This window comes from Salvia hispanica, chromosome 1 (genome assembly GCF_029641045.1).
Source record: "Salvia hispanica isolate PSC_SH4W2 chromosome 1, Shi_PSC_v1, whole genome shotgun sequence".
NCBI lineage: Eukaryota > Viridiplantae > Streptophyta > Magnoliopsida > Lamiales > Lamiaceae > Salvia > Salvia hispanica.
Genome location: NC_142692.1, coordinates 35,264,147 through 35,278,593, shown reverse-complemented (window position 1 = coordinate 35,278,593; position 14,447 = coordinate 35,264,147). Strand labels below are relative to the sequence as shown.

Below are 14,447 nucleotides of genomic sequence, written 5' to 3'. Positions count from 1 at the left end.
TAATAAATTCAGTAAAAATCGGCAAATAATCCAAAACATTAATATATTGGTTGTAGTTGTTGGGGATTGGTGGTGCACACCCGAACTCCACATTTATACATGATATTGTCCGCTTTGGGTAAAGCCTTCACGGTTTTGCTCTTGGGGTCAATGACGGACCCAGAAAATATAGATTGTGGGGTCGGATACAATGCATTAAAAAACATTTATTATATTTAAATAATTATTTTTAATTTTTATTAATACATTTAATTTTTGACAATAGATTGGAAGTTGTAATTAACATTTTTTAATATTTCAAACATTGAATGAGTTTAAAGTAAAATCAAACTAAAACTTGGATCTATACTCAATTACTCATAACTTAGCAGTTAATATAAAAATCAAAATAAAAAAATATAACCCTTCTTTCCACCTTTCCGAATAAATATAGGAAGAAAAAAACTGGCATAGGAATTGTAAAACTTAAAATAATACAAGCAATTAAAAAAGCTTCTAGGTTTAACAGGCTCGCCGCTTCTTCTCAAAACCTTACTCTTCAGATTCAAGCTATCTTTCTCCTAATTCCCTCTAAGTTCGTATCTTAATCCATTTTCTTTTATCAATTGGTGATATCTTCCTTCTTAAATCTCAAATTTTGTGGGGTCGGATGAGGAGTTGCGCAGTGGCTCGACGGCCAATCGCAGAGGTTTCCGACCGCACTCATCGGCCGATGGTGGGGTCGGCCGACCCCACTCGACTCCACCTGGGTCCGTCAGTGCTTGGGGTACTCCCCAAAAGGCCTCATACTAATGGAGTCAGGGTAGCCCATTTATATACTTGCAACTCTTGTTCATTCTAACGTGAGATATTGTTTGCCCTCGCCGTAGTCATAAACCTAAAATTAAAGTTTAAATAAGAATATAAACCAACATAAACATAAAAAAAATGAGTTTATTATTATAATAATAAATTATTGACTAGTAAAAATATAAATTGCAGTTTAATTTATTTTGTTTCAATAAATTAACAGCTGTACATTTATTAGTAGCAATAAAAATCAGCACCAAACAAAAGTAAAGATTGGAAATTTTCAAACTCTCACCAAACAAAAGATAAAACCTACATTAAAAAATCTTAGAAAGTAAGAATTATGTATACCATGGAAAAAAATTCTTATGAAACAATTATCGAATATAGTACTATCAGTACTATAAATTTATTATTGTATTTTCGACCAACAAATATCATGTATTATGGAGTAGTATCTACGGAATATTCAAAATCCATAAACTTTAATGTGACTGTTACATCTATTTTAATGTTAATTGACCATTTGAAAACTGAAACGACAACTCATTAATCTTTTGGTTTTATAATGCGACTAAAACATTATACATTGTGAAAACCCCATCTCTTTGTTTATATATTGCAGCATTATATTGTATTTAACTCATATACAAACTTCCCAAAGAACAAAGAAAATAACAACCAACAAGCACTATATTTTATTCTCACACCATGAACAAATTCGCAATGATCTTTGTTATGCTTTTGTCATTGGTTCTTTCTTGTAGAGGTAAATCTTCAATTTTATGGATCCATTCTCTTTTTTCTGTTATTGCTTGTAATTAGATGTCATATTTATTTTTATATTTTATTTGATTGTTCTTTCTTTAAAAATGTAATATTTCGTGATAATGTATTTACAATCATCATCATCATTGTAAACTCTGCTTTTCATGTTCAAATCTATACGGTATCGAAATATGTGACCTGATCGACGAGGCTCGCCTCGAACAACATATATCCATTATGGCATCGATCATTTACCAATTTATCAACATTGAAAATGGAAGTTGATTATGACATTAACAAAATTAACATTTTTCAGTACTATAAGATTGGTCAACCCCCTCGACCCCACCTGAATTCGATCTTGTCCGTAAATCTAATTTCTTTGGTTTTATTTTGCAGGTCGTCTTGATAATGAAATAATGAAACCTAGGTCTTGCAGGAATGATATTCCTTGCAATTGTGATGTGTGTGATACTGATATATGTGATTCACTCTGCAAACAAAATTTTAGAGGAAACGTGCGAGGCCAATGCGGTGGTAGTAGTGATACATGTTCTTGTGTTTCTCCATGTTCATAAATGTATAATTAACATCAAAAGCAATGTTTACTACTAATATATCAAATCAATAAATTATTTTTACTTTATGCTTTAAACATAAATCGAACTAGTGTAACATCACCCATATAATAATTTGTTTTATAGAGTATTAATCTGAAGTTATAAAAATAAAGTATGTCTACAGCATATAAAACAGAAATGAATATATATGTAACAAAGTAGTAATACTAAATTCAGTAAAATTCGGCAAATAATCCAAAACATTACTATATTGGTTGTCAATCATAAAGCAAATATTAAAGTTTAAATAAAAATATATAACCAACTTGGGGAAGTGATCAATTGCTAACTAATTATCAATTCCAAACTAAGACTAAATCTTAGCCATTAGATTAGAAGATCTAGTGGTTGAAATAATGTCACATGGATTATATTTTTAATTAAGAAAATTAATAAATAAAATTAGAGGGTATTAATGTCAATTTCCTCTCATTAAAATTATCTTAAAATTTTAAATTTACGTAACTCTCTCGATTTAAATTATTTTTTTGCAAAAATATATCAAATTAAAGATAATTTTATAAAGATTCCAACGAGATCTCAATTGCATATGTTCCGACGAGGTTCGGATGATGAAATTTGATATTTTTTATTTTAGTTTTCGTAAATGTTGATAACAAGATTTTTATCAACAAATACATCAAAAAATCTCAATAAAACCATGTAAAAATCTCAATAAATATGTGTAGATATTTTCTTGTACTAGTGTTGATATTCTTATGTCATATTGTTGATATTTGTAATGCATTATGTTGATATAAAAAAACATTCACGAAAATTATCATATGATAACATTACGACGATATTACCCTTTTGTTGATATTTTGTCTACTATTTATTGAGATTCATGAGATTTAATCTTATCCACTCATTTTAAAATTTAAGGATGAAAATTTGATCTTAATTTTGGATTAAGGTGCTATAAGCATTATAAGCATTAGAATATGACCCTACTTTACAAAAATATACAAAGTGAGTTTATTATTATAATAATAAGTTATTGACTAGTAAAAGGTAATATAATAAAAGTTTAATTTATTTTGTTTGAATAAATTTACAGCTGTAAATTTACTTTTGTAGCACATAATAAAAGTAAAGATTGGAAATTTTCAAACTCTCACCAAACAAAAGATAAAACCTACATTAAAAAAACAATGCCAGAATTCAAAAAGAGATGAAGAAATGAGACATAATTCAAAATAACAGTAAACTTAATAAGCTTCTTGTTATTATAATAAATAAATAGTAGGAGTACCATGTTATTGAGGATGAATTATGTTTTATTAATGTGTAAATATTTTAGTTGCGTAAAGTTGTGTTTATTTTACTTCATTAATTAATTAAGATGTGCAATAAGTTTACAAAATTATTGTTAGTTATTAATATTATCAAAGGTAATGGGTTGACTATAATCTTTATATTAGTTGTATTCAACATCTGGCCCTAGTAAATTAGCGAATAATTTCACTTACAATTTAAGTAATTTCAATGAAAACAGAGTAACATTAACAATGATCAAATTAGTTTAATGTGTTTATAGTATGTACGGATTATTTAAAATCCATAAACTTTAATGCATGTGACAGTTACATCTTTTTAAATATTAATGAATATTTCCAAACTGAAACGACAAGTCATTAATTTTTTGTTTCAATGCAACTAAACCGTTATGCTTTTTGAAAATAAAGTTAACAACATAATAACTCCATCTCTTTGTTTATAAATTGCATGATTATATTCAACTTTTATGTAAACTTCCCAAATTAATAAAGAAAATAACAACAAACAAGCACTAGCTAGCACCACAATTTAGTCTCACACCATGAACAAAATTGCTATGATTGTTATGCTTTTGTCGTTGGTTCTTATTGTTAGAGGTAAATTCAATTCTATGAATCAATACTATCATTTTTATTTTTATATCTTCTTCGGTTGTTCTTTCTCTCAAAAATTTATTATCTTGAAATGCATCTCGATAGGTGTGTTTTACGACTATCCATCTCACCCCAATTCACAAAATTCATTTTAACTTATTCATATTGTATTTAAGTATTATCTTGTCCACAATATGAATATCGGCTATATGCCGGGGAGCCTTGGCACTCCCAAAACCCCCATTTTTTAAACACTTAAATGATCATTATTTTATTACTCCGTTTTTGTAATGTTAGGGCCTCTATTCCAATTTCCGGCATACTTACTATTTACATGTGCTTACACTCCATCAATGAAACACGGTGAAGAACATTATTGCAATGCCTCGACTTCAACGTTGCCCTTTTCGTGGTTTCTTTTGTCGTCGTCCTTGCATATTCCATCGTCGTTTTAAACTCTGTTTTTTATGTTCAAATATGGTTCTGAAACATGTGTAGCAACATGTATCATTTCTTGCATCACTTACAAAAATTTGTACTGCTTGTTAAAGTAAAATCATAAATCTTTTTTATTCAAAGAAATAGTAAACTACTCCCTCCAAAGATAAACAATTGTATCAACACTGAAAATTGGATTTTGCTTATGCATTTATCGTTTATTGAAAATCAATAGCCCCCCCCTCCGATCCCACCTGGATTCGATTCCGTCCAGGAATCTAATTAATTTATTATCTTTTCTTTTGCAGGTCGTCTAGATACTGAAATAAAGCCTAGAATTTGTCAGCAAGAAATTCCTTGTGAATGTGATGTGTGTCGTCCTGAGTTATGTCAATCACTCTGCGAAAAAAAGGCTAAAGGAACAGACGTGGAAGGCAATTGCGGTGGTTCTAGTGATAGCTGCAATTGTGTTTCTCGTTGTTAACATGAAAAAGCATACTACTACTACTACTACTAACAACATAAGCTATGTTATCAAATTATTAAAATTATCAAAGTAATAAAGAATATCAAATTGCTCCATATTCTAGTTGTATTTTGCAATGCTTTTTTTCATCATACAATTTAGGACCAAATATTCGGATTTTGGTTCGATTTTTTTTATCGGAACCGATTCAAGAAGTTAAATATAAATCAAATTAGTTGAAATCAAAAATATATAAGATCCGGAAATCCCAAAAAAATTATCCAAAATTACTATAAAAAATTCTTCTAATATTAACTAATGGTATATATATGTTGTATGCAATCATAAAAATATTACATATACTTTATTTACTAGTAGCTATTACTCTTTTCATCATATTTTAGGTGACACATATAACGTTGAACTATTGTTTTAAATCTGTGAATTTTGAAAATATCATTAATCGAAATACTTATTTTACTATTTTTAAATTTTTATAGATGAAAATACCTTCAATGTCTTGAAGGGTATATATTTTTGCAGTACTAAACTTATCTCATACTCATATTGTTTATAAATATCTTTACTATTTTTGACGAATTTTCTAAATATAATTTGACCTTCAGTATTACTATTATCACTAATTTTGTGACATGCAAGAAAAGTTCCTTCATCAACCTTTTATAATTAAATTTTTTAACTATTTTTGAGATAAAGATACTCGTAAAAATTAATGTCACAATCTATGGACACTAATGATACTTGAATATTGATAAACTAGTAGTATTATTTTATTAAAAGTTATAGTATTTAATTTGTAAATACATCTAATAAATTGATGGAATTGCCCTTCAAGACAATGGTGGTATTTCAATCTGTAAAAGCTTTAAAATAGTGAAAAAGTATTCGCTTGATATTAACTCGCAATTGACGGGCTTCAAATAATATTTTCAAAGTTTACAAATCTAAAATGATAGTTTGACAAAATTGGCCGACCATAAAATATATCCCCTCTATTTTTATTAATTACCTAAGTTTCACCTTTGATAGAAAATGACAACAAAACAAATTTTCCTAAAGTCAAACCAAATAAGTACTATAAATTTTGATTAGATTCTTGATTTTTCAATATTTTGCGCCCATAAAATATGTCTTATATTAAGTTATCTTAACTCATACTACTGTAAAAGAAATTAGAAAATTGTCTAATTTCTTGAATTTTCATTTTTTTCCCGAGTTAAAATTTCTAGTGTATTTTCCAAATCTATAAAATAGTGTGTATAAACATCGTCACCTCCAATCAGAAATCAGAATCGACTGAAACTTGAAGAAGGAAATTCACTCACAATCTTTGATTTGTGAATTCACACACACTGCGGTGCTGAAATCTCAGCAAAAATGTCAGCTCTCTCCAATTCTGTTGTGATTTCGGAACGCCCTCTTCTCCATCTCTCGTCCGGTAAATCTTCTGATTTATTTCGTTTCGTATCTTTCTTTTTAAAAAAATTTCCTAATGCTGGAATTGAATACATGGATCTTTTCATTTATTTTACTGTTGTTTGAGTAATTGCTTTTATCAATTTTTTATAGGCTCCATTGTTTCTTCATAATGCGATAATTAAACTCTGTGATAGTTTTCTGGAAATAGGATTTTTGTTTAGATCTGGAGATAGAAGAGGACCGCTTGATTAATTTGGGGATTTTGAATATTGTTGCTGACATTAATTGAAAAGGAAACAACTCTTGATTAGTTAATTATTTTAGGCTTCTCTTCATTTGTCAAATTTGAGGGGTTTCATTTTCATTTATTTCGTTTTTATGTAGAATCTTAGCTCGTTTGTGTTGGAATATCGTCTCGATTTTGATGCTTCTAGTATAAATTTAGCGTTAATTTTGAGTTATAAGATTGATCTTGGTTATTTTATGATTATGTATATACTCTTCAGATGGAAAAAGTTAGCCACATTTTATGCTATGAAGTTTCTCGAGTTCTGCTATGAAATTTGCCCTACATTCTATTTAAATTTCCGAATTTATTTGGCACTAATGATCTACAGCTGATGGCATCTTGTCATATGCAACTGTGTATTTATTACGTATCTCCTAATTTTGTTCGTATTCTTAGGTTCGTCTCTTAAATCAGCAGATGGATTAGGGTCCTCCAAGTTGTCCTTCAGCGTAAACAGCACTAGAAAACCGAGCAGCCTGAGTAAAGCACTCACAGTCAAAGCCAGTTACAGGTATTGTCTTCACGTTTGATTTGCAGTTCCGTGAGCTTTAGGTGCTAGCAAGCTGTCCTGTTTTTTTTCCAAATATGTTTAGTTTCTTATCAAGATTTAAATGAAAATGTGATGAATAATATATAATGCATATATATGCTAGTAATATAATTGAGTTTCAGTATGGGAAGCTATCTAAAAGTGCCGTTGGGATTTTGCATTTGATGTAGTGACGATGGAAGATCAAGCAACGGAAGTGCCTTTATTAGCGGATTTGTTCTAGGGGGATTGATCGTTGGAACACTTGGTTGCATCTACGCACCTAAGGTACGTCTGATATGATCAATCAGTATTAATCTGATTTGTAGTATCAAATTATCAGTACGTGTTTTCTGCTGCACTGATTTTGTTTCCTGCGCAATGCACTCATAGCTGATGTCGGACTGGGCTTTTCTTTGGCTCACAGATCAGCAAGGCTTTAATTGGCACTGAGAAGAATGAATTGATGAAAAAACTGCCCAAATTCCTCTACGATGAAGAGAAGGCTTTGGAGGTAAGCAGCTCTTTTAGTTGTAACGACGCCAATTATATATTATCACATCCCATTTAGATACTTACTAGTTTGGATCATAAATAAACACAAATAAATACCGCCCTGGTCTCGACTGAAGGTAAAAACGATTTTAAAATGCTCCAGCATAATATATTAAATAAAGAAAGGATAGCTCTATCTAAACTCTTTTACTGGCTTCCGGTGGTCAATCTTAGTATAGGCTTCTTATTCTTTTCTGCATTTATGACTATTTCCTTACGTATAACTTTATCCACAGAAACAACGGAAGAAACTGTCTGAGAAGATCGAACAACTCAACTCAGCTATAGATAACGTGTCGACTCAATTGAGGACAGAAGAACCCCCTACTGAGGAGGAAGCTTTGAGTGTAGAGGATGACATAGAGGCTCTCGTTTAAACCATGTCAGTCGTCTCAAAAACCGGACCTCCTGCTCGTTTCTTGCATAAGCCGCCCCTCGTTTTGGAATATACACTCATGTTTATTTGTGCTTCAAGACTAGTTTACGCGAGATGTTAGGTTGAAATCGTTTCTGAAAATCTATGAATTCTGCGAATGCTGAGATCATTCATATGTTGGAGATATGAAATAATAACTTTTACTTATTCATTTTCCTCATTTGCTGCATTTTTCCATTTGCAGATATCTGAATTCATGATTAAATTGATCAAATTAAAAAAATCCTTGTTTAGGTAATGTCAAATTGGTTGTATAATATAAAAATAGAAATTAAAAAATGAAAAATAAAATGATCAATCTTGTGGTGCAAAATCTAATGGTGGAGAAACAAGGTTGATCCTATCTGATATTAGTCCTCAAACATCAACTTCACAGTCTTCACCACTCTCTACAAATCAATCATAGCCAATAATTTCTTCAAAAAACACCAAAAATTAAAAAAAGATAAAATTTATTTTCATATGTTAAAGCAATATAGTAGTATTACATTTATCTTGAAATTTGCTCCCCTGTAGATTTGAGTTGCTGCAATGGCTTCCCATGCAGCATTGGCATCTTCAAGAATCCCGACGAGCACGAGGCTTCCTTCGAAAACTGCTCATTCTTTCCCTGCTCAATGCTTCTCTAAGGTGAGTTTCTTTCCTTTTCTTGCATCTCTCGTTGCGAATATCTACTGCAGTTGGCAGAAAAAATATTCTAAAGCAGATTTCGACTTATCAATTGTTTCCGGGGATGTCTTTAGAAGCTCGAAGTGGCAGAATTCTCCGGCCTTAGGTCGAGTGGATGTGTGACTTTTTCCAAGAATGCTAGGGAGACTTCATTCTTCGATGTGGTGGCTGCACAACTCACTCCAACGGTACAGATTGATTCATACTGAAACCTACTTTTTGATTGATTCATATGCAAATTTTCAAAAATAAAAATTATGTGTCTGTTTAAGATTCATCTTTGTTAAGAGGGTCGATGTAAATGATGAAGCATGACACAAAAATCTTTGAACGAAAGGTAACACATTTGCCGTGCAAGATTAGGTGGCAGGATCCACACCCGTTAAGGGAGAGACCGTTGCCAAATTGAAGGTCGCGATAAATGGTTTTGGGCGCATTGGGAGGAACTTCCTCCGCTGCTGGCATGGCCGGAAGGACTCACCACTCGAGGTGGTGGTTGTGAACGACAGTGGCGGTGTCAAGAACGTAAGTCTGACAATCAAATCTCACATACTCACAAAAAATTCCCACCCTTGATATTCAACTGATTTTCATCTCAACATTAGGCTTCCCACTTGCTGAAGTACGACTCCATGCTCGGCACCTTCAAGGCAGATGTCAAGATAGTAGACAACGAGACCATCAGCGTAGACGGGAAGCCCATCAAAGTCGTTGCCAACAGGGACCCTCTCAAGCTTCCTTGGGCTGAACTTGGCATTGACATTGTCATTGAGGTAGAGTGTTCTTAACCAGCTCGATTGGCCAAGATTAGACGGACTATACTGAGAAATCACGAATGCAGGGGACCGGTGTTTTTGTGGATGGTCCGGGAGCTGGCAAGCACATCCAAGCCGGAGCCAAGAAGGTTATCATCACTGCTCCTGCTAAAGGGGCCGATATTCCAACCTACGTCGTTGGTGTGAACGAACAAGACTACTCTCATGAAGTCGCTAACATTATAAGGTATGTATAATCGAGCCATCTCTTGTCCGATCTATGTAAGAATCTTATGAATCATGTGTGATTCGACGTGTTTCCAGCAATGCTTCCTGCACTACCAACTGTTTGGCTCCTTTTGTGAAGATATTGGATGAAGAATTTGGTAAGATCGAATTTTAAGAGTAGAAACTTCTTTTTGTTGATTAATTCAAAAAATTATGGGAAAATTTTCTTTGAATTTGCAGGCATTGTAAAGGGAACTATGACAACTACACACTCTTACACTGGTGATCAGGTATGACTAATTCTACATGTTCGCTGTTAAAAAACTCGAACGCTTAATCCTCGCGTTAATTTGTGATCGTTATCCCCTCAACGGTTCGGATTATTGGTTGTATAGTGTTAGGCCTTGGAACCATTTGATCATGTATCTCATTTTCATCCCCCTGATTTTTTCCGTTTTGGGTTTTTTCGCGTTAAATCTTGGTGTCATCTTGCGAGGTTTATTTCTTATTTTTGTGCATGAATCCTTTAGAGGCTTCTAGATGCTTCGCACCGTGACTTGAGGAGGGCGAGAGCCGCAGCGTTGAACATCGTGCCGACAAGCACAGGCGCGGCCAAGGCCGTGTCCCTTGTCCTGCCTCAGCTGAAGGGCAAGCTGAACGGCATTGCCCTCCGCGTGCCGACGCCTAACGTCTCGGTTGTGGACCTCGTCGTGAACACCGCGAAGAAGGGGATGTCGGCGGAGGACGTGAACGCCGCATTCAGGAAGGCGGCCGAGGGGCCGTTGGCGGGCGTGCTGGACGTATGCGACGTCCCTCTCGTCTCCGTGGACTTCCGGTGCAGCGATGTCTCGTCGACCATCGACTCGTCGCTGACCATGGTGATGGGGGACGACATGGTGAAGGTTGTCGCGTGGTACGACAACGAGTGGGGTTACAGGTACGGACGAGTGTACGATTTTAAGGTTTAGGATTTAGGATCGCGTGCAACGTGTCTTATGATTGTTTTTTACGGACTTTTTGCAGCCAACGAGTGGTCGATTTGGCGCATCTGGTGGCGGCGAAATGGCCCGGGGATTCGACACAAGGGAGCGGTGATCCATTGGAGGACTACTGCAAGACCAACCCTGCAGAGGAGGAATGCAAGGTCTATGAAGCTTAGTTTTTTTGGTTATGATTACTTCACCTCAAATTCTTCGGTTATATTTTCATCTTCACATCTTATTTTTCACTTAAAATTATGTGACATGAAAGTGTAATAGAAATTTGTTTGAGTTGTTGAAGATTTCTCAGTTTACTAACAAGACGAATCCGAGCATGTTCGCAGGTCCGACGGACCGAGCACCATAAAGCTTGAGTTTGGCTCGTTTACCATTGAATCGAGCTCTGAACCAACTTTTTTATATTTAGTAAATGTGAAATCTTTGATATGGATCACAAATTCAAATACTTTGAGCACGTTATTTTTATTTTCTGATATAATTTCATTTCAGAAACAGATTATATTTTCTAATATAATTACCTATATGAATTTTATTCTATGAATTTTTTTATATATTTTGTGAAAAAAATATATAATTTATTTTTTCTGTAATTATTTGACTAATTCATAGTAATATATGGATCAAAATATTTTTTTTGACAAATGAGAGACTAAAATAAACTTTAGTCATTAAATTAATTAATTTAATTGCTGACCGTCAACGGAACTAATAAAATTTGACCATTTTATATTGTATGAGGCCAAAAACTACCAGTCAATGTCACTTTTTAATATTGATCAACTTTTAGATATAATATCAGATTTTTTTTTATCGTAAAGAAGGGAATGCTTCTAAGCACTACCTCTATATTAAAGAAAATGGTTTGATATAGTATTTTTTTAACCTAAAAAAATAAAAAGATTCATTTTATAGCTTTGCTTTATTAACTCCATCCTTTTGCAGTTATATTTTAGTGGCAAACTACTCAACCGTCCGTACTTTTTTTATCAATAAAATAGAATAATTACAGTTTTCACTTTTCACCATTGATCAAAAAGAAAAGAAAATGGTTTGATATTTTTTAGCCTAGTAAAAAATATTATTTTTTGTTTTGCTTTATTATATCCATCTTTTGCAGTTATATTTTTGTGGCAAACTACTCGGCCGTTTCATCAAAAGATTAGAACAATTACGGTTTTCATTTTCATAAACAAAAATCCGTTGGTTATTAAATCAAAAACTCCTTCACAAAGCACCAATTCAAAATTTTAAAAATTAAACTTCCTAGACCCTCATAAAATGCAATAAAGTAAATAATATCCCATTTAATCCCAAACAACGTGTCTCTTCAATTTGTATGCCTCTTAACCTATATATACCCTCAAACCCAAAATCAAAATCAAAAATCAAAATCAAAATCATTTACACTATGGCAAGGAACGGTGTGATTGCGGCCGTGTTGGTGGTGGGTCTTATGGCGGCGGCGGCGGCAGTGGCGGAGAGGAGTGGAAGCGCCGCCGCCTATTGCATGGCGGAGTGTTATTTCGATTGTACTCCAATTAAAATATTCAGCGATAGTGAGTGCAAAAGAGATTGTGTCTTTGCATGTGCTAAATATGGTAATGGAAATGGAAAGAAATTGAGGGACCAAGATGATGATTATAAATTCTACCCTTCTTGGATTTAAGTTTTTTTTTTTTTCCTTTTTATGCCACTTTTTTTATAATTGTTGTTTCAGAATTATGTATATACACCATTGCTTGATGTATATTAGATAAATTGTTTACTTAATACTAGAAATTTTCACATTGCAAACGTATCAATATTCTCTAAATATTGTCATCTAAAAGAATAAATTTTCCCGTAGTTTTAGGATGATATGAATTGAATTAATGTGTACTCCACTCTTTAGAGTTTAAAATCTAGTGGACATTTTTTCTCCACTTTTTAGAGTTTAAGATCTAGTGGACTTTTCTTCTACACTATTTAGAGCATCCTTAACCCCATCCCGGATTTGGGCCGCAAGTCCCCTCCACATCATCATTCCCTTAAATTTAGGGTTCCAGGCCACAACTCCATTGACATCGCAGGCCACAACTCGGGCCACAACTCATGGCACAACTATTCATTTGCACTATTCGCAACTACTACCTATTTTACTCGTAAAATAGAATACGTTGAACAATTAAAATCGGAAAAATTCATTGTTCATTCGGAAAATAGAAAATTACAACATTGAAATTTAAAAATTTGAAAAAAAAATTTAAAACATAAGTCAATTGCGGTTCCAAATTTCTTCAATTAGATCCGCTTGGAGGCGTGTGTGTTGATCTTCTTGGCGCATCGCCGCTGAATGGGCCATGACATTGCGCACGTCGGGAGGAACACCTTGCACGGGCGGATCGGTGACAGTGTAGCTACTGCTGGTGCTGGCGAGCTGATCGTCGCTCCAGAAAGTGACGTTTTCTCCCTCGTCCTCAACGATCATGTTATGCATTATGATACATGCATACATGATGTCGGCGATTAGGGGACGGTGCCAACCACGGGCCGCTCCCTTCACTATAGCCCAACGTGATTGGAGGACTCCAAATGCGCGCTCCACATCTTTCCGAGCCGCCTCTTGATTCCGCACAAACAACTTCCTCCTATCCGTAGTCAGACATGTGATGGTCTTCATGAACACGGGCCATCGAGGGTAGATCCCGTCTGCCAGATAGTACCCCATAATGTACTGACGGTGGTTGGCCGTGAACTCTACGGTAGGCGCTCGCCCGGCACACAAGTCGTTGAACAATGGAGACTCGTTCAACACATTGAGGTCGTTGTTCGACCCAGCGACTCCAAAGTAGGCATGCCAGATCCACAACCGTTGGTCGGCAACGGCCTCCAACACAATCGTTGGATATGTGCCCTTGTGCCCGCTAGTGAATGCTCCTCTCCAAGCCATTGGACAATTCTTCCACTGCCAGTGCATACAGTCGATGCTGCCCAGCATCCGCGGGAAGCCGTGGGTCTCCTCGTGCAAACATCGTCGGACGTTGGCTTTCTCAAGTATGTGTCCTTGAATGCTTCGATCACTGCCCGACAGAATTTGGATAGGCAGTCGCGTCCAGTATGCTCGCTCACATGGAGGTATTCATCAAACATATCTGCAGTTGTTCCGTAAGCGAGTTGGCGGAGGGCGGATGTGCATTTCTGCAAAGTCGATATACTTTGCCGCCCGACAGCATCGAAGGTTTGCATAAAGTACGCGTCACGAGCTACAACTGCGTTGACAATGCGCAGGAACACATACCTCCGCATCCGGAACCGGCGACGGAACATCTGATCACTCCATCGAGGATCTGCAGAGAAATAATCCATGAAAAGCCGCAAACCAGCTTGTTCATGTTCTCGGTGGATATACATCCGAGTACGCGGTACCCGGACGTGTTGCTCGTTCCACGCTTGAATAGCAGCTTGATAGCGTTCCACCTCGTTGTTGATTTCTTCTTGGATTGCGGGCATCGCCGTCTCTGACATTCGAGCCATTTGAGCTTTGATTGCTCGTTGACCTTCACGGCGATGAGGCATTTTTCGAATTTTATTGTGAGAATGAGAGAAATGAA

General features: G+C 34.8%; 2 protein-coding genes and 2 long non-coding RNA genes across 5 annotated transcripts; all 4 read left to right on the top strand.

The window, feature by feature from the left end:
- Nucleotides 1-1,425: 1,425 nt before the first annotated feature.
- On the top strand, nt 1,426-2,198 carry LOC148933683 (uncharacterized). The gene is made up of 2 exons (XR_016130376.1): nt 1,426-1,558; nt 1,957-2,198. It is a non-coding gene; the product is annotated as an uncharacterized LOC148933683 (long non-coding RNA).
- Nucleotides 2,199-3,936: 1,738 nt separating this feature from the next.
- LOC148933682 (uncharacterized) lies at nt 3,937-5,071 on the top strand. Its single transcript, XR_016136545.1, has 2 exons — nt 3,937-4,054; nt 4,798-5,071. It is a non-coding gene; the product is annotated as an uncharacterized LOC148933682 (long non-coding RNA).
- A 1,153-nt stretch (nt 5,072-6,224) lies between these two features.
- Nucleotides 6,225-8,351, top strand: LOC125222364 (uncharacterized). Its single transcript, XM_048124911.2, has 5 exons — nt 6,225-6,414; nt 7,081-7,195; nt 7,405-7,501; nt 7,641-7,727; nt 8,005-8,351. The coding sequence occupies exons 1-5, from the start codon at nt 6,354-6,356 to the stop codon at nt 8,143-8,145; spliced, it is 501 nt and encodes a 166-aa protein (XP_047980868.1). The 5' UTR covers nt 6,225-6,353; the 3' UTR covers nt 8,146-8,351.
- Nucleotides 8,352-8,626: 275 nt separating this feature from the next.
- LOC125222363 (glyceraldehyde-3-phosphate dehydrogenase B, chloroplastic) lies at nt 8,627-11,136 on the top strand. Of its 2 annotated transcripts, none has more exons than XM_048124910.2 (9): nt 8,627-8,834; nt 8,951-9,061; nt 9,237-9,398; nt 9,479-9,646; nt 9,715-9,875; nt 9,953-10,014; nt 10,097-10,146; nt 10,387-10,793; nt 10,880-11,136. In XM_048124910.2, the coding sequence occupies exons 1-9, from the start codon at nt 8,736-8,738 to the stop codon at nt 11,013-11,015; spliced, it is 1,356 nt and encodes a 451-aa protein (XP_047980867.1). In that variant the 5' UTR covers nt 8,627-8,735; the 3' UTR covers nt 11,016-11,136. The 2 variants fall into 2 exon arrangements, with proteins under 2 accessions (XP_047980867.1, XP_047980866.1); XM_048124909.2 differs by having other exon boundaries at nt 8,629-8,834; nt 8,948-9,061.
- The last annotated feature ends 3,311 nt before the right edge of the window (nt 11,137-14,447 follow it).